Raw genomic sequence first — 20613 nt, 5'->3', positions numbered from 1 at the left:
ATTATGACGCAGTAGTCGAGTGTGTTAAAATTGTTGCGCTTCAATATTGAACCAATATTAAGCTAGGTGACAAGTTGCATTAAGTTGATTAAGTAAGAGAACAAGTTGCATCAAGTGCATGACTTGAAAGCCCACCTCATCAGGGCCCGGGGTTCTGGGGTAACACAGGTTTAACTTCCCGTATGTTAGTGCAGCAATAGATGGTAACTTTTTCTGAATTCTTATGAAGGCATGCGCCGGTGCTGTGAGGTCTTCCCAACAAAGGTGTTCAAGCCATCGAGGTACACTAAGCTTCATCAGGGGTGCACATCCGCTTCATTATACCAACCAAGGCACTGAAACAGGTGTAGGTAATGAAGAAACATTTTTACAAACCTCTCTCCCGTGTTAGTTGCTGCAAGAGAGAGAGAGACACAGACACACGTCTCAATATGTTTCTCAACGACAAGGAAACGTATTATCACTTTAAGAAGGTGGTTCCAAGTGAGGACAAATATATCGACATAAGGGTCCTCGGCGTCTCCTTACCAGATTAGACACATATATCGGCAGCCGTGGAAAGAATATTGGAAAAATAACTCTCGTACCTCAATTTTATTGTGAGAAGTGGGGTTAGACTCACCACTTTCCGCAGCCTCCTTGCTGGTAATAAACTGTCTAAACGATCCCACACATGCTCACACGCCAACTCAAACACCAAAGACGTACTATTCACTCAATTATATTACTCTTCAAATCTATGTTATATACTAGATTCCCTCCCCAGCCCGGGCCGGTCGGTCATCTATGCACTGCTCACGTCCGGCCAGCCAAGACGACTGGTAAGGTCAAACACTTTCTTCTGTGCAATAGTCCCCTTAAGAAAAAACCTTTTGACCGGATAACTTGTACACTCTCGTGGTGAGTCTTGTGAGGCGCCGTGAGGCCCAAATTATGCTCTCTAGCTCTAACTCTGCTCACAGGGTGAAGGGTTGAGAGCACTCAAGAGCTCTGGTTATAAGAGAGACAGTCGTTGAGAGTAGCCAGCTTGAGGATCAGTGGTCAACACTCCCAGCTGATGGATCAGTGGTCAACACTCCCAGCTGGAGGATCAGTGGTCAACACTCCCAGCTGGAGGATCAGTGGTCAACACTCTCAGCTTGAGGATCAGTGGTCAACACTCTCAGCTGGAGGATCAGTGGTCAACACTCCCAGCTGGAGGATCAGTGGTCAACACTCCCAGCTGGAGGATCAGTGGTCAACACTCCCAGCTGGAGGATCAGTGGTCAACACTCCCAGCTGATGGACCAGTGGTCAACACTCCCAGCTGGAGGATCAGTGGTCAACACTCCCAGCTGGAGGATCAGTGGTCAACACTCCCAGCTGGAGGATCAGTGGTCAACACTCCCAGCTGGAGGATCAGTGGTCAACACTCCCAGCTGGAGGATCAGTGGTCAACACTCCCAGCTGGAGAATCAGTGGTCAACACTGCCAGCTGGAGGATCAGTGGTCAACACTCCCAGCTGGAGGATCAGTGGTCAACACTCCCAGCTGGAGGATCAGTGGTCAACACTCCCAGCTGGAGGATCAGTGGTCAACACTCCCACCTGGAGGATCAGTGGTCAACACTCCTGCCTCTCTCACAGCAGTTGGTAGTGAGGGAGTTTGATGCGATCTAGAGACCAGCAGGAAGTGTCTTGAACCCATTTTATTTATCAGGTGGTTATACTGGAGTCTTTGTAAGCAAAAACAAATTAAATGAATTAAAATAATTGCAAATTACATCGTAAATGACCCATTTCAGAAGAGTCTAACTAGCTAGGGCGCAACGTATTTAACATATCAGCATTACACATCGCTGTAACTCAAAGAAATAGTACAGCAAGTACCATCACTAAACACGTTTCGTTATTAACGAATTTGCAAGCACCATCAGCACACACACACACACACACACACACACACACACACACACACACACACACACACACACACACACACACACACATTAATTCTGTGGCGCGGGTTCGATTCCCGCACGAGGCAGAAACAAATTGGCAACGTTCTTTCACCCTGAATGCCCCTGTTACCTAGCAGTAAATAGGTACCTGGGAGTTAGTCAGCTGTCACGGGCTGCTTCCTGGGGTGTGTGTGTGTGTTGTGGGAAAAAAAAATAGTAAACAGTTGATTGAGAGTTGAGAGGCGGGCCGAAAGAGCAAAGCTCATCCCCCGTAAACACAACTAGATGAATACACACATACACACACACACACACACACACACGCACACACACACACACACACACACACACACACACACACACACACACACACACACACAAACGCTGTGTGTTCCAACAATATGCGAAGACGTTCCACCCAAAACTGCAGAGGTCGGTCGAAGTCTAAATTACGCTCGATAGCGGGCCCCGTCCAGGCCGGGAAAGACGAGCAGCAGTCAGTTCTCTATGAGACCTTTTGGGGAGTGCACGCGCGCGGTTTCCTTCCTGCTGTGAGCTCTCGTCTGGAAACTTTTTTTTTCGTTTTTTCCTAGTAAACATAAATCTCACGGAGCAAAATGTGTAGTTCAGAAACAAGAGAATGGTGATTGCTGGTATTACTATTACTGTTAAATCCGAAGTGTATGTGTCCTCTTGGATTATGATATAAATGAAATTTCGATTATTTTTTTAATTGATCTACTCTGTTTAAAAGTGACTACAAATTCTGTTTTCTTACCACAATTTGGTAAGTAATCAATTCATGACTCAAATTTACCTCTATCTCTCTATTATATAATGTGTATATATCTCCAAGAAGTAAGTCCCCTACTTTTATAACTCCCAGCCTACAGCGTATTGTAAATTAAATGGTGCTTTCCTCTGGATTTCAATTGGAATTACTGAACATATTTTATTTGAGGGGAAAAAGGATGATGTCTCAATATATTCCCATTCATTCTTACGTATGGTGTCCTGCAATGTCTTGACAAACTGTACGTCAATACCTGTATGTGTGACTATGTCTGTGTCTGTGTATAGATCTGTCTATGGGAGCCTGTATCTGTGTATATGTCTCTGTCAGTATATGTGTCTATATCGCTCTCAGTATCAGTCATTCTGTATTATTTTTCTATATCATTGTTAGTATCTATGTCTATATCACTGTTAGTATCTCTTTCCAAATCGCATGTTTGTATCTATCTATATCTCTGTCTATTTATGTTACAATATCTATCTATATCTTCCATGCATATATCTGTATTTATCTCTTTCAATATATCTGCCTATAATTGTGTATCTATTGCCTGTCTATATATATGTCTGCCTATATTTCTGCGTCTGTCTACATCTCTTCATCTGCCCATATATCTGCATCTGTCAATATTTTTGTGCGTACCCGTGGTGCGAGTACGTGCGTACCCGTGCGTGTACGTACGTGTACGTACGTACCCGTGCGTACCCTGTGCGTGTACGTGCGTATGTACTTTAGAGAGCTAAACTTGAGGCCTGGACTTGAAGCCAGGACTTGTGTTTGCTCGCTGGATGGTCAATATCAGCTATTTTAGTGATCCTTGTGACCTCCTCCCGGGGTTAATAGGCCTTAAGCCTCCCCCCCCCCACTCCCCTCCGAAAAAAAAAATATTTAGGCCTGTGTTTTACTCATATATTTATATGCTGAGATACGATGATACACACACCCACACAGCTGTACACGCGGGTGGGAGGTACACACAGGATCAGTGTACAGGAGCAGATGACCTCGGGGGAGGGGGGGGGGGTGAGGGTGTCTTGTTAGTCGACTTAGAACACTCCCCCCCCCCTATTCCTAAAAGGCTAATCTTAAGCCTCTACCAACTAAACGAACAAATCCTTTGCCAACTATAGTTTGCCTAGGATCACGATTTAAATTTATCAACCTTTATCTCCATTTACAGTTACGTCTATGTTGCTACGCGTTGGAACGCGCTCATTCAGTGCTGTTATTTTTGCGTAGCTAAACTGTGGTATTGGAGTTGCGTTCCTGAGCGCAATACGAGCCTCGGTAACCTTTTCCCACTATACCGCTCACAGGAGGGTCGTGGTGCTCAATAAACATTATACTACTACTTCTGGGAGAACAGAGAGCTAACGGGCAAAGTTCGATGCCCAGTGTTCGAAACCTGACTGTTTAATGTCTCTTCTCAGGCGATATTAATTTGAAATAAGTTGAATTGAGCCAAATATTTGTAACTTAGATTTTAAAGTCACTTTTCAGTAGCCATTTCTTATGTTCTTCTTCTCATGAGATTAAGTTCAAAAATTAATTCTGCAGAGTTCATGTTTACTATTTTATATAGAATGACTAAGTGATGCGTTTCCTTGAACCTGTCAACATTCTCTAAGGCAGAGATGAAGTGGAGACAAAGTTAGCGTAACAAGCCGACTGTATAACCAAGAAGGATGAGATTAAGTAAGGTGTGGCATTATTAAGTAAGGTGTGGCATTATTAAGTAAGGTGTGGCATTATTAAGTAAGGTGTGGCATTATGTAAGGTGTGGCATTATGTAAGGTGTAGCAGGACTTCTGCAGGGTTCTATTCGCTTTCCTGTGAAGGGTGGTTCAGTGTGCTGAGTATTAGGCCTTGGTTTTGATATTGGTAGAACGAACCTTAGTGTGAGGTGGCTGCTAATAGTTAAATGAAACTGTTTTCTAGGTAGCGTTTGGACGCTGTCTAATCTTCTATTGCCGTTGAATCTCTTGATTATATCGCTGATGCTGGGCAGGATATTATCTGGTGATAATCTGGCGGTTGTGTGTGGAAATTGCTTGCTCTTTGATGGTGGCCGGCTGTTTGGGCATTGTCAGGCGCATTGAAAGATATTTTTGTTCATGCAATCTTAGTGTTCATACAAGGTCCAGACCACTTCCACCCAGGCCTCGTCTCTTTCCGTGTCACCTTTACTGTTCATACTTCTGTCTTCAACTGTCCTCTATCTTAGAGATTCTTCTCTCTTCCTCCTACATATTCAAATTATCTTTATAGTCAGACTTAGTGCTTTCTTCTAATCATTTACTTTACCTTAAATAATATCTTAACAAGTCTTCCATCATCCATTCGTTCAATATGTCTGAAATGTTTAAGTATGCACCTCGCAGTCTGGCGGATACTTGGCCATATAAATCACGCCTAACCTCCCCAACATATTTTCATTCATTATTTACTGTTTTCATGACACAACTCACGCTGCCTAGACTTAACAATTTCCACTGTGCTGGCTTTAATGTCTTCACGCTCACACCACCTCATCTTCCTCTCAACTTGACATACTAGCCAGTAATGCCACTCATTTCTGTAGCCCCCTCAAGCGGTGCTTACTCTGCCTATGTTTTCAGTTGACCAGGCTCACTCCCCTTACGTTCACCTACTTTATCAAACCAGGCTTGTAATACTTCCTCTTGACTTGTGTGTGTGTCTCTCTCTCTCTCACACTCTCTCTCTCTCCCTCTCCCTCACTCTCCCTTACTCTCCCTCACTCTCTCTTTTAACCAAGCTTTGGAATCATTGGGAATGACGAAGTCCGTTATATCTTTTAGGTTCATCGGAAGCTAAGAGCTATTAGCCCACATCAGCTTATCTGAAGCCTGTCCCTCTCAACTCATTTACTTGATGAGCTTATCAAACAATAAGAAAATACTTAAATGTTAATAGAAAACCATGCAAGTAATTTTATATACAGCAAACTATGCACCAGAGCCTTTATATAATCAGTTATCTTGATTTGACGGCTAACTACATGCTGAGTGACAGTGTTTTATTTGCGTGTTACAGGAAGATTGAATGATCGTTGATGGAGTCATGTTCTTGAGAATGACACAACCAGCAAAAGGCTGTTGATTTCTGAGCGCCTTGTGTTGTGGCGGGCAGTTCCTGCATGTCCATAAAGACGGGCCAAGTGGGAAAACCTAGATACTATTCGCCTTATACAGACGATGAGTCACAATAACGGCGCTGAAGACGTCGTGGCCAAACCACACATCAGAAAATGTCGAAACGGCGACGTTTCGGTCCATTAAGAAGTGGAATTCAGACACGAATCTTCTCAATATTGCATGCGTTTTTCTTCACTGTCAGGGGTAAATTAAATATTAAGTTCATTTTCTCATTTTTTATTTATGGTCTGACGCCTAAAAGAGTTTCGAAAGGGCTTCTTACATTTTCAAAGTCAGGTTTATACATATAATTTCATGCTTATATTCGTTTTGGGTGAGGTGATATGACACAAATATTTTTGGGTAAGGTGACAGAACACGAATCAATGAGTTTAAATTGGATTTGAAAACATAAGAATGAAAGTAACTACAGAAGGCCTATTGGTCTATATTTTCTCTTGCTTTTTCTATGTTTGTTCGGGGTCTTGAAGTGGGTAGAATATAGTTATGCGTTAATTGGCTGTTGATTGCTGAAGTTTACTTTTTGATTTGTAGGGCCCCGCTGATGTCGAGTCTCCTGCTATCGCTGTATCTATCGATGATTTCTGTGTTGCTTGTTAAGATTTCTCTGGTGTTGGTCTGGTTGTGAGAAGAGATTATATGTTCCTTGGTTATATGTTATTCTTAAAAGAAGACGAATATCTGGCAAAAATGAACCTCATACCCTCCGACCAAACTAAATTCCAAAGGGTAATGAAGGACAATACAGCAGAATTGAAAACGAGGGTAAACAGATTGATTGAAACTGTTAACGTCAAGAAATCCGGACTCCACCTGCCAAAAGTTATCGGGGAATAAAAACCTGATTATGTGTATGGGAATGTCAAGACCCACAAGCCTGGAAACCCACTTCAGCTAATCATCAGCCAGATACCCACTCCCACAAACAGACTGGCTAAGCTACTCAACTGCTTGCTGACTCCTTATGTGCCTTGTGCCTTTAGCCTGAAGTCTCAAAAGGAATTCGTTGACTTACTTCAGGGAGCATGGGCTACAGGGATAAGAGCCTCTTTGGATGTGATGTCGCTATTTACCAACGTACCTGTGGATGAAACAATCGAGAGGATAATGGACAGAGTGTATCGTGAACCGGTTTGTACTCCTCTTGACATACCTGAAACATACTAAGAAAGCTTCTCCAAGCCTGCATTATAGAGGCACCCTTCTTGAGTCCCGATAAGCACATGTATAAGCAAGTAGATGGGGTCGCCATGGGTTCTCCCCTAGGTGTCTTGTTTGCAAACATCTACAAGGGTACCATAGAGCATAGGGTCCTAGTTGACATCGACTTGAGACCCACCATATACTTCAGGAATTTTGACGACATTTTTATGCAGGGACCTGATGTCAGACCTCTGCAGCAGCTGAAGGAGGCATTCGAACATAATTCGGTGTTAAGTTTCACTTACGAGATGGAGAATGATGGGAAGCTGCTCTTTCTAGATGTAACAGGCACGGAAAAGAATGGAGGCTTCCACACTGCAGTCTACGCTAAGGAAACAAACACAGGAATGTGCCTCAATTCCAATAGTGACTGCCCAGACAGGTACAAGAGAAGTGTCATCAACGCTTACGTTGACCGTGCTCTCAGTGGTGTGGTGATGACTCAGTGTGTCAGTGGTGATGACTTTTTTGTTGTCTTCTAGCTTATGGATGTCGTCCAGAAGCATTTCGATTTCCAGGCGTTTTTGATGCATCTTTGGTTTAGATATGAATTGACAATTTAGACCAAGATTTAAGAGGTCTCGTTGGTCCTGGGTAAGATCATAAGAAGTCAGGTTAATGTAGCCATCTTTAGGACACATACCTATAGGTATAGGCAAGAGCTCATACGTCATCAACTAAACAAGAAGAAGGAAGCCGTCTAAACCCTTACAGAGCTGGCTGAGCATCTGTTAAACAAATGGACCCAGTACGACATCCCTATCCAACTCAAGCAAACCATCAACAGTGAACTAATTAACCTGAAACAGCAACATAAAACTTGTGTAGAAACAAAGACACTCCGAAAGTTAACAGCCCTAAACGGTGGACAGTTAAAGATCCCTCGTCCTAAAGATGGCTACATTAACCTGACTTCTTATGTTCTTACCCAGGACCAACGAGACCTCTTAAATCTTGGTCTAAATTGTCAATTCATATCTAAACCAAAGATGCATCAAAAACGCCTGGAAATCGAAATGCTTCTGGACGACGTCCATAAGCTAGAAGACAACAAAAAAGTCATCACCACTGACACACTTCAAGCTGAACTACTGGCAGAAGCGGGGAAAAAACGAGGAACATATTCATCTACAATCTTAACCCCACGACTCAAAGAAGCAGCAAAACAACTAAAAAATCTGAAAGACGTAACAATAAGAAAAGCCGTCAAGACAGCAGCATATGTATTGATTCCTACCCAAGAATTCATGAACAAATTTAGCGACATCCTTAGTGATGACAACAAATTTCAACGAATCACGAGGAACCCTTTGGAAGACCTTAAGCGGAAAGTAAACAAAACAATTACAGCAATCAACGCAAAGAGAGGTAGTGTGCATTTCAATAAACTTCAAGGCGACTATGGTATAGGATATGCCTACGGCAATGTTAAGACACACAAACCAGGTAACCCACTACGCCCAATAATCAGCCAAATACCAACTCCATCTTATCACCTTCCAAAAAGACTCGATGAACTCCTAACTCCATACACTCCAAGTAAGTATAGTCTACAATCATCAGTAGATTTCCTAGAATTAATCATATCTACTCAGCCCGATGGAATCATTGCTTTCCTGGACGTTGAATCCTTATTTACCAACGTCCCAGTCGACACAACCATAGGAATGATACTGGACAGAGTATACAGAGACGAGAGCACCCCCAAATTAGACATACCTGAGCCACACTTGAAGAGTCTTCTCGAAGCATGTACAAAGGAAGCCCCATTCATCAGTCCACAAGGAGACATGTATTTACAAATAGACGGAGTAGCAATGGGCTCCCCCTTAGGAGTTTTATTTGCTAATTTTTTTTTATGGAAACCATCGAAGACAGAGTCTTCAGTAGCAGACAAAAACCAACTGTATATTGCCGTTATGTAGATGACATATTCGTAATAGTAAAAGACTCAGATGAACTAATTGATCTAAAAAGCCATCTAGAGAGAGAGTCAGTACTCCGATTTACACATGAAAATAGTAAAAATAACAGTCTGCCATTCTTGGATGTACTAATAACAAAAACAGGAAACTCTTTAAGCATCAACGTATATACCAAGCCTATCAACATAGGATTATGCCTGAACGGTAGAAGTGAGTGCCCCCAAAGATACAAAGCCAGTGTTCTCAATGCTTATATTCGTCGAGTGCTTATCCACTGCTCTGAATGGAGCAACGTGAGTAGAGAGTTTGGATGAGTAACTCAGGTATTGGTGAACAACGGATATAGCAACGCGGAAATAAACGCTGCTATAAGAAGACACTTGGACCGTTGGTATAATCCTGAACCTAGAACAGAAACCACAATACCTCCAATAAAATTATATTACAAATCAACCATGCACAGTGAACTTATAAAAGAGGAAAGAATAATGAAAGAAATAATCCGTAATGGAGTAAAAAGCATTACTCCTAACCAAAACATAAACCTGATAATATTCTACAAAACCAAGAAGACTTCCGAACTCCTTATCAAAAACAGCCCGAAGCCGACGGAGAACCCTCTACAGCAGTCAAGCGTTGTATACATGTACACTTGCCCCCACGAAGGATGTAACCTTCAATCTAAGTACATAGGTATGACGTCGACCAAGCTGACGAGGCGTTTGACATGCCATCTTCAATCCGGTGCCCCTAGGAATCACATGAGACAAGCCCATGACATTACTCCAACAAGAGAAATGTTGAACAAAAATACTTGTATAATAGACAAAACCCAAGATGCAAGAAGATTACAAATTCTTGAAGCAATTCACATAAGAATAGAACAACCTACCATGAACACCCAAATCACGGAACTATTTACTCTACCCACCATGAGAGTAAGGACAAGACCAGAACATAACGATGCCAACACAGAAGACACTGTTCAACATAACAGGCCAGTTACACTGGATTAATCTTTGTGTTTAGATAGGAGATGCCTCGTATGGGCCAATAAGCCTTCTGCAGCCCCTATGTTTATCCCTTATGTATCCCCCCATGTTTTCACCTTCATTGTATTATCACCTGACCTAATGCGGGTATAAAATCAACTAGTATTGTAAGATCTGTTCACTTGAGAATGAACCATGGAGGTTCGAAACGTCGTGCAAATTATACAAATAAGTGTAATACACTCTATAGTAAATCACTTCTTTTCTTCACCATAAAAGTACGAAAATGAGTTTTGGAGAACTCCTATTTCAATTAAGCCCTGATGCTAAGAAAATAGTTAGAGGGATAGAAGCCCTAAACCAGAAAATAATAAATACAGAATATGCGGTCATATTCAATGAAACATGTTTGAAAGAAAACCTGCTGCCAGTATACACCAATATATATATATATATATATATATATATATATATATATATATATATATATATATATATATATATATATATATATATATATATATATATATTAGGCAGTATATCTTACCTTACGTATCAAAATTAATATTAATTACAGGTAAATACCAGGTACACTACTGCACGTTAGTGACTCGTGGCTAATCACTCTGAATAACCCAAACACTGGTATCTCCTGTCACGCATAGCCTGCTTGCCTATGTAAATCCTTCAGCCCCCGGTAGCAAGCGAAGGAAAGCACGCAATGCTACCTGATGGCAAGCACACTAGGCTACCTGATAGCAAGCACAATGGGCTTCCTGATAGCAAGCGCACTATGCTACCTGATAGCAAGCATAATAGGCTACCTGATAGCAAGCACAATGGGCTTCCTGATAGCAAGGGCACTATGCTACCTGATAGCAAACATAATAGGCTACCTGATAGCAAGCACAATGGGCTTCCTGATAGCAAGCACACTATGCTACCTGATAGCAAGCATAATAGGCTACCTGATAGCAAGCACAATAGGCTAAATTATAGCAAGCACACTAGGCTACCTGACAGGAAGCACATTAGGCTACCTGATTGCAAGCACGCTAAGCTACCTCATTGCAAGCACGCTAAGCTACCTCATTGCAAGCACATTAGGGTAACTGATAGCAAGCACACTATGCTCCCTGATAACAAGGACACTAGGCTCCCTGATAACAAGGACACTAGGCTCCCTGATAACAAGCAAACTAGGCTACCTGATAACAAGCACACTAGGCTACCTGATAACAAGCACACTAGGCTACCTTATAGCAAGCACACTAGACTCCCTAATAGCAAGCACAATAGGCTTCCTGATATCAAGCACACAAGACTATCTGGTTGCAAGCACACAAGACTACCTGATTGCAAGCACAATAAACTACCTGATAGCAAGCACAATAGGCTTCCAGATAGCAAGCACACTAGACTACCGGATAGCAAGTACACAAGACTACTTGATTGCAAGGACACAAGACTACCTGACTGCAAGCACAATGAACTATCTGACAGCAAGCACAATAGGCTTCCTGATAGCAAGCACACTAGACTACCGGATAGCAAGCACACAAGACTACCTGATTGCAAGCACACAAGACTACCTGATTGCAAGCACATGAGGCTACCTGATCGCAAGCACAATGAACTATCTGATAGCAAGCATAATAGGCTTCCTGATAGCAAGCACACTAGGCTATCTTACAGCAAACACAATAGGCTACCTGATAGCAAGCACACTAGGCTTCCTGATAGCAAGCACACTAAGCTACCTAATTGGAAGCACATTAGGCTACTTGATAGCAAGCACAATAGGCTACCTGATAGCAAGCACACTAGGCTACCTGATAGCAAGCACATTATGCAGCCCACATCAAAAGAATATCATCAGCGGCATATGCTAGACTGGCCAACATAAGAACTGCCTTCAGAAACTTGTGTAAGGATTCTTTCAGAACCCTGTATACCACTTATGTAAGACCAATCCTGGAGTATGCAGCTCCAGCCTGGAGTCCATATCTAGTTAAACACAAGACAAAGTTAGAGAAGATTCAGCGGTATGCCACCAGGCTCGTCCCGGAACTGAGAGGATTGAGCTACGAGGAAATGCTAAAGGAGCTGAACCTCACATCCCTGGAAAACAGAAGAGTAAGGGGAGACATGATAACCACCTACAAAATTCTCAGGGGAATTGACAGGTTGGACAAAGACAAACTCTTCAGCACGGGTGGGACACGAACAAGGGGACACAGGTGGAAACTTAGTACCCAGATGAGCCACAGAGACGTTAGAAAGAATTTTTTCAGTGTCAGAGTAGTTAATAAATGGAATGCACTAGGAAGTGATGTGGTGGAGGCTGACTCCATACACAGTTTCAAATATAGATATGATAGAGCCCAGTAGGCTCAGGAATCTGTACACCAGTTGATTGACAGTTGAGAGGCGGGACCAAAGAGCCAAAGCTCAACCCCCGCAAGCACAATTAGGTGAGTACATTAGGCTACATGATCGCAAGCACAGTATGCTCCCTTATAGCAAGTATAGTAGTCTACCTGAGAGCAAGCACATTATGCTACCTGAGAGCAAGCACATTAGGCTACCTGATATCAAGCACATTAGGCTACCTGAGAGCAAGCACATTAGGCTACCTGAGAGCAAGCACATTAGGCTACCTGATATCAAGCACATTAGGCTACCTGAGAGCAAGCACATTAGGCTACCTGATATCAAGCACATTAGGCTACCTGAGAGCAAGCACATTAGGCTACCTGATATCAAGCACATTAGGCTACCTGAGAGCAAGCACATTAGGCTACCTGATATCAAGCACATTAGGCTACCTGAGAGCAAGCACATTAGGCTACCTGATATCAAGCACATTAGGCTACCTGATATCAAGCACATTAGGCTACCTGAGAGCAAGCACATTAGGCTAACTGAGAGTAAGCACATTAGGCTACCTGATATCAAGCACATTAGGCTACCTGAGAGCAAGCACATTAGGCTACCTGATATCAAGCACATTAGGCTACCTGAGAGCAAGCACATTAGGCTACCTGATATCAAGCACATTAGGCTACCTGATATCAAGCACATTAGGCTACCTGAGAGCAAGCACATTAGGCTAACTGAGAGTAAGCACATTAGGCTACCTGAGAGCAAGCACATTAGGCTAACTGAGAGTAAGCACATTAGGCTACCTGAGAGCAAGCACATTAGGCTACCTGAGAGCAAGCACATTAGGCTACCTGAGAGCAAGCACGTTAGTCTACCTTATAATATCGAAAGTGAATTCGGCGCACAGTAAATATGGCGAAGTACTGGATAATGGAATACAATTCCTTTCGCGCGAAGTTTGCAAAGGCAGACGCGTTGGAATTCTATATATGTAAATTTTATTTCAGTGGTGTTTGGGAAAGAATATCTGGGCGCCTTGCTTCTCTGAATATATGAGCCTAATAAAAAGATTCACACGCACACACACACAAACATACATATACACTTACACACGGAGCTGGCTGGCTGAGTGGACAGCGCTCTAGACTCGTGGACCCAGGGACCAGGGTTCGATCACGGCAACCGGCGGAAAAACAAATGGGCAGAGGTTCCTTCACCCTGATGCTACTGTTACCTAGCAGTAAGTAGGTACCTGGGAGTTAGACAGCTGCTACGGGCTGCTTCCTGTGTGTGTGTGTGTGTGTGTGTGTGTGTGAAGAATAAAAAATTGTTGTTAGTTACAGTTGATTGATTGACAGTTGAGAGGCGGGCCGAAAGAGCAGAGCTCAACTTCCGCAAGCACAACTAGGTGAATAAAACTAGGTGAACACACACACACACACAAGGTAGGGTAAATGGTGGATTACTTGCCTAATAGAATTTTACGATCAGGTGACAAAGATTAAGCAAGATAGAGAGGGCTGGGCGGATTGCATTTTCTGCATCTGGGCGGCTGCACCGACTGCATCCCCATAAAAGGCTGATTCTTGAGCTGGAAAAACAGGCAGGAATAACTGGTAAGGTGCTCCAGTGGATTAAGGAGTACCTAAGTAATAGGAAGCAGAGAGTGACAATGAGGGCTGAAACCTTAGAATGGCGAGAAATCGCCAGTGGAGTCCCACAGGGCTCTGTATTCGGTCCTATCCTTTTTCTGTTATACGTAAATGATATCCCAGAGGGTATAGACACTGTCCTCTCAATGTTTGCTGACGACGACAAAATTACGAGAAGGATTAAGACAGAGGAGGACAGCTTTAGGCTTCAAGAAAACCTGGACAAGCTGAAGAAATAGTCGAACAAAAGGTTTTTAAGAGTTTAACCCCAGCAAATGTAATGAAGATAGATGTAGGGAGCAGGAGACCAGATACAAGGTATCATTTGGGAGATGAAATTCGTCAAGAGTCAGAGAGAGAGATAGACCTGGGGGTTGATATCACGCCAGACCTGTCCCCTGCAGCCCATATCGAGAGGATAATATCAGCGGCATATGCCAGGTTGGGCAACATAAGAACGGCCTTCAGAGACTTGTGTAAGATATAATTCAGAACTTTGTATACCACATATGTCAGACCAATCCTGGAGAATGCGGCTGCAGCATGGAGTCCATATCTAGTCAAGCATAAGACTAAACGGGAAAAGGTTCAAAGGCTTACCACCATACTAGTACCCGAATTGATAGGTATGAGCAACGAGGAGAGACTACGGGAATTAAACCTCACGTCGCTGGAAAACGGCTGACCCCGTGGGACATGATCACCACATACAAGATTCTCAAAGGAATTGATTGGGTAAATAAAGACCATATATAAAATATAAATTAAAATATAAATAGTAGACTATTTAACACAAAGGGCACACGCACTAGGGGACTCAGGCGGAAATTGTGTGCCCAAATGAGCCATAGAGATATTAGAAAGAATTTTGTTAGTGTCAGAGTAATAGACAAATGGAATGGGAGGGATGTGGCGGAGGTAGACTCCATAAGCAGTTTCAAGTGAAGATATGATAGTGCCCAATAGGTTCAGGAACCTGTACATCAGGTGATTGACAGTTGAGAGGCGGGACCAAAGAGCCAGAGCTCAACCCCCGCAACACAAGTAGGTGAGTACACGCCTCTTAGATGCAATGCTTTAAGATATTTAAACGTTTTCGAATCTGGAAAATCTATTAGATTTTCCAGAACTGCATATATTATCAGATTCAATGTGGATTTTGAAGTTGCAGTTGTATTACTCCTTCTTTCGTAATCATCATCATGCTGCCAGCGCTAAAGCCTTTTTCACGAGAACTTTTACGAACCTGCAATATGAGAACAAATACGGGGATTCCGGCGAGGACTGTGTAAACATTTTAACAGCAGGCAATTACCTGTTATTCTGTATTAGTGGGAGCTGCAGGCCTGGGAGTGTGTTTACCCTGGACATCTGTTTACCTCGCGACAGCTGCGAGGCTTGCACGGGAACGTCATCACGTGTTTCGTCGTTCCTCATGGACTAGTCAGGAGGAACGACGGAGGGCGGGCGTTCTCGCTGGATCGGCGGAGTTCGATAGGACGACTGTCCATTTGCTTTTTTTTTTGGCAACGTTCCTTTAACCCCCGATTTCTCAAAACCCAGCTCTTTGTCTTCATATCCCAGCTCCTTGTCCTCATATCCCAGCTCCATGTCTTCATATCCCAGCTCCTTGTCCTCATACCCCAGCTCCTTGTCCTCGATCATATCCCAGCTCCTTGTTCTCATACCCCAGCTCCTTGTCCTCATACCCCAGCTCCTTGTCCTCGATCATATCCCAGCTCCTTGTTCTCATACCCCAGCTCCTTGTCCTCATACCCCAGCTCCTTGTCCTCGATCATATCCCAGCTCTTTGTCTTCATATCCCAGCTCCTTGTCCTCATATCCCAGCTCCATGTCCTCATATCCCAGCTCCTTGTCCTCATACCCCAGCTCCTTGTCCTCATACCCCAGCTCCTTGTCCTCGATCATATCCCAGCTCCTTGTTCTCATACCCCAGCTCCTTGTCCTCATACCACAGCTCCTTGTCCTCGATCATATCCCAGCTCCTTGTCCTCATACCCCAGCTCCTTGTCCTCATACCCCAGCTCCTTGTCCTCATACCCCAGCTCCTTGTCCTCGATCATATCCCAGCTCCTTGTCCTCATACCCCAGCTCCTTGTCCTCATACCCCAGCTCCTTGTCCTCGATCATACCCCAGCTCCTTGTCCTCATACCCCAGCTCCTTGTCCTCATACCCCAGCTCCTTGTCCTCATATGCCAGCAATCATGTCATCAGATTCTGGAGGTCTGGGTCACCAAGTCCCTAACCTTGTCATAATATCCTAGCTCCTTGTACCTCGTTTTCTAAACCTTGTCATCATATTCAAGCTCCTTTGACCTCATATCCCTAAACTTATCATCATATCCCTTCCAAGTGCAACAAACTCACACTAGTTTATCAATTTATCCTAATAATTTGCATACCTTATGCCTAAGGCTACAAATCTAGCGAATTGAAAAACAAAGATATGCATGTAATCTGTGGCCTAATCAAGACCCTTTTTGCAGGCCTAAAACACAAGGAAATAGAGTTAGCCTACCAGTATGGGTTTGGGGCACACTGTAATCCAGGGATCTGATGATTCGTGAGTGCGCCTGGGTTCGAATCCCAGATGTGGAGCTACTGGGCATCTTCACTCCGTACGACCAGGTGAAGTCAGATGCGCCTTCGGGGAGGGTAGGGGTGGACTCGGATGTAAATCGATGCGTGGATTATGTTCTAGGGGAAACGCGATGCTGAATAATCCGACTGGTTTCCGTTCTTGTTTAAAATTTCCATTAGATAATAAGGACACAAGTCTAAAGGGGCAGAATAAAGGGGAGACCCAGCACAATATTGGAACACGAGTAATAATACCCAAGAGCGGGCCTAATAAGACCTAAGACCCAAGAGGTCAGGTAATAAGGCTAATACCCAGCTTAGAGTTGCGTGTTGTGGAACTCTGTAAAGAGCACTATGCTCGCTGTTCCGACCTCTCTTGTTAATAATAATTCCACGATCATTATTTTTTATTTTTCAAGTAATAAATAAATAAATATATATATATATATATATATATATATATATATATATATATATATATATATATATATATATGTGTGTGATTGTGTGTGTGTGTGTGTGTGTGTGTGTGTGTGTGTGTGTGTACGAAAATAGATTGTAAATGATGTTAATGACTGTGGTTGTAGTTAATGAATGCACACGATCCCGTTGTACTGAATTGCTCCTCACGTAACATTTAATTTCATTATAGAAATATTAGGCATATTTAATTAATATTTACATTAAGCTTAAATCTCCGGTTAATTTTTAAGTGACTTTTTTTTTTACAATATATGCATCTACCAGATGAATAATTTTACTGTTTTGTGCTTGTGTGACTGAAAGTCTAGTTGGCTTTATGTGCAGGAGAATAATAACCCTCAAGTGTGAGCTTTATTTATATAGAGGTACTTAGTCTTAAATGTCTGTTTGATTTTCGCTACTTCTTTATCAGTCCCCCGGCACGCAATGGTTTCTGGCGTGGTCTGACCCCGTGTGTCGTGGTCTGACCCCGTGTGTCGTGGTCTGACCCCGTGTGTCGTGGTCTGACCCCCGTGTGTCGTGGTCTGATCCCGTGTGTCGTGGTCTGACCCCGTGTGTCGTGGTCTGACCCCGTGTGTCGTAGTCTGACCCCCGTGTGTCGTGATCTGACCCCGTGTGTCGTGGTCTGATCCCGTGTGTCGTGGTCTGACCCCGTGTGTCGTGGTCTGACACCGTGTGTCGTGGTCTGACCCCGTGTGTCGTGGTCTGACCCCGTGTGTCGTGGTCTGACCCCGTGTGTCGTGGTCTGACCCCGTGTGTCGTGGTCTGACCCCGTGTGTCGTGGGCTGACACCGTGTGTCGTGATCTGACCCCGTGTGTCGTGGTCTGATCCCGTGTGTCGTGGTCTGATCCCGTGTGTCGTGGTCTGACCCCGTGTGTCGTGGTCTGACCCCGTGTGTCGTGGTCTGACCCCGTGTGTCGTGGGCTGACCCCGTGTGTCGTGGGCTGACCCCGTGTGTCGTGGTCTGACCCCGTGTGTCGTGGTCTGACCCCGTGTGTCGTGGTCTGACCCCCGTGTGTCGTGGTCTGACCCCGTGTGTCGTAGTCTGACCCCCGTGTGTCGTGGTCTGACCCCGTGTGTCGTAGTCTGACCCCCGTGTGTCGTGATCTGACCCCGTGTGTCGTGGTCTGATCCCGTGTGTCGTGGTCTGACCCCGTGTGTCGTGGTCTGACCCCGTGTGTCGTAGTCTGACCCCCGTGTGTCGTGATCTGACCCCGTGTGTCGTAGTCTGACCCCGTGTGTCGTGGTCTGATCCCGTGTGTCGTGGTCTGACCCCGTGTGTCGTGGTCTGACACCGTGTGTCGTGGTCTGACCCCGTGTGTCGTAGTCTGACCCCGTGTGTCGTGGTCTGACCCCGTGTGTCGTGGGCTGACCCCGTGTGTCGTGGGCTGACCCCCGTGTGTCGTGGTCTGACCCCGTGTGTCGTGGTCTGACCCCCGTGTGTCGTGGTCTGACCCCGTGTGTCGTGGACAGACCCCGTGTGTCGTGGACAGACCCCGTGTGTCGTGTTCTGACCCCGTGTGTCGTGTTCTGACCCCGTGTGTCGTGTTCTGACCCCGTGTGTCGTGGTCTGACCCCGTGTGTCGTAGTCTGACCCCGTGTGTCGTGGTCTGACCCCGTGTGTCGTGGTCTGACCCCCGTGTGTCGTGGTCTGACCCCGTGTGTCGTGGTCTGACCCCCGTGTGTCGTGGTCTGACCCCGTGTGTCGTGGTCAGACCCCGTGTGTCGTGGTAGGTTGAAGGTCGCAGGGGCCTTCAGCCAATTTATGAGACCGTTCGATGTGGTCTTTTGTTGGGCAAAATGTTGAGCGTTTCCGCAGGTGTTGTGGACCATTGTGTGGTGACCGTGTCCGTCGTGTTGACTGGTCCCGCTCTACTGGTGGCCGTGTCCGTCGTGTTGACTGGTCCTGCTCTACTGGTGGCCGTGTCCGTCGTGTTGACTGGTCCTGCTCTACTGGTGACCGTGTCCGTCGTGTTGACTGGTCCTGCTCTACTGGTGACCGTGTCCGTCGTGTTGACTGGTCCTGCTCTACTGGTGACCGTGTCCGTCGTGTTGACTGGTCCTGCTCTACTGGTGGCCGTGTCCGTCGTGTTGACTGGTCCTGCTCTACTGGTGGCCGTGTCCGTCGTGTTGACTGGTCCTGCTCTACTGGTGGCCGTGTCCGTCGTGTTCACTGGTCCTGCTCTACTGGTGACCGTGTCCGTCGTGTTGACTGGTCCCGCTCTACTGGTGGCCGTGTCCGTCGTGTTGACTGGTCCCGCTCTACTGGTGGCCGTGTCCGTCGTGTTGACTGGTCCCGCTCTACTGGTGGCCGTGTCCGTCGTGTTGACTGGTCCCGCTCTACTGGTGGCCGTGTCCGTCGTGTTCACTGGTCCCGCTCTACTGGTGGCCGTGTCCGTCGTGTTGACTGGTCCCGCTCTACTGGTGACCGTGTCCGTCGTGTTGACTGGTCCCGCTCTACTGGTGGCCGTGTCCGTCGTGTTCACTGGTCCCGCTCTACTGGTCAGTGTTGTCACCACACTCGTCAGTCATGCAGTGTCATGGATGCTGGCATGCGTTTAACAACCAAGGCTGTTTATCTTATCTTAATCTGCTTGAAATCTAATTCTATAAATTCTCTCTCTCTCTCTCTCTCTCTCTCTCTCTCTCTCTCTCTCTCTCTCTCTCTCTCTCTCTCTCTCCCTCTCTCTCTCTCTCTCTCTCTCTCTCTCTCTCTCTCTCTCTCTCTCTCTCTCTCTCTCTCTCTCCCTCTCTCTCTCTCTCTCTCTCTCTCTCTCTCCCTCTCTCTCTCTCTCTCTCTCTCTCTCTCTCTCTCTCTCTCTCTCTCTCTCTCTGAGAGTGACACGGACAGAGAGAGAGGGAGAGAGAGAGAAGGAGAGAGGGAGAGAGAGAGAAGGAGAGAGGGAGAGAGAGAGGGATATTCAAATTGGTGTTTGGGGTCTCTTACTCGCACATAGGCTAGTAATTGCTCTTCAACCACTGGGCTAAAAGGGTTGGATCCGCGGAACATCACGTTCCGCACGGGTTGTGGAAGAGTATCCCATTCCCCTCCCCCTCTTACCACTCCACTTTCATCCCATTCCTCTCCCAATCCCTGCTGTGTAGAGTGCCTCAATCCAACCCAATCCCTTGGAAACCGTGATTCAAGCCACGATCCTGTCAGTAAAGCGTGGTTTAATCAATCCTTGACCCCCATCCGTCATCCCGGCAGTATGGTGGGACTCAATCAATCAATCAATCAATTCCCCCGTCGATTCTGGGCACGAATTTTACCCATCACTCTGGAACTGAGTGAGAAATATTGCCAATCACTCTTGCCCGTGATGTCGTCTTATGCTCTGGCAGTATATAAGCTATGGAGATTGAACATATACCAGCGGGCCGAACTGAACCTTTTCCAGCCGGAGAAGAACCTGTAGTGCGGAGACATGATAACGACTTACGAGGTCCTAGGGAAGG

General features: G+C 45.2%; 2 protein-coding genes across 2 annotated transcripts in view; both read left to right on the top strand.

Moving 5' to 3' along the window:
* Nucleotides 1–2459: 2459 nt before the first annotated feature.
* The window catches only part of LOC123751042 (nephrin), a 744040-nt gene continuing 725886 nt past the window's right edge, over nucleotides 2460–20613 (top strand). The window contains exon 1 of the mRNA XM_069322448.1: nucleotides 2460–2726. The gene's annotated coding sequence lies outside the window, so the exon portion shown is untranslated. The remainder of the gene's footprint in view (nucleotides 2727–20613) is intronic.
* On the top strand, nucleotides 7162–7596 carry LOC138363623 (uncharacterized). The gene has a single exon (XM_069322989.1). It carries the CDS (start codon nucleotides 7162–7164, stop codon nucleotides 7594–7596), a length of 435 nt encoding a protein of 144 aa, XP_069179090.1.

Source organism: Procambarus clarkii, chromosome 11 (genome assembly GCF_040958095.1).
Source record: "Procambarus clarkii isolate CNS0578487 chromosome 11, FALCON_Pclarkii_2.0, whole genome shotgun sequence".
In the NCBI taxonomy this organism is placed as follows: domain Eukaryota; kingdom Metazoa; phylum Arthropoda; class Malacostraca; order Decapoda; family Cambaridae; genus Procambarus; species Procambarus clarkii.
This window is presented reverse-complemented; position numbering and strand designations above follow the sequence as displayed.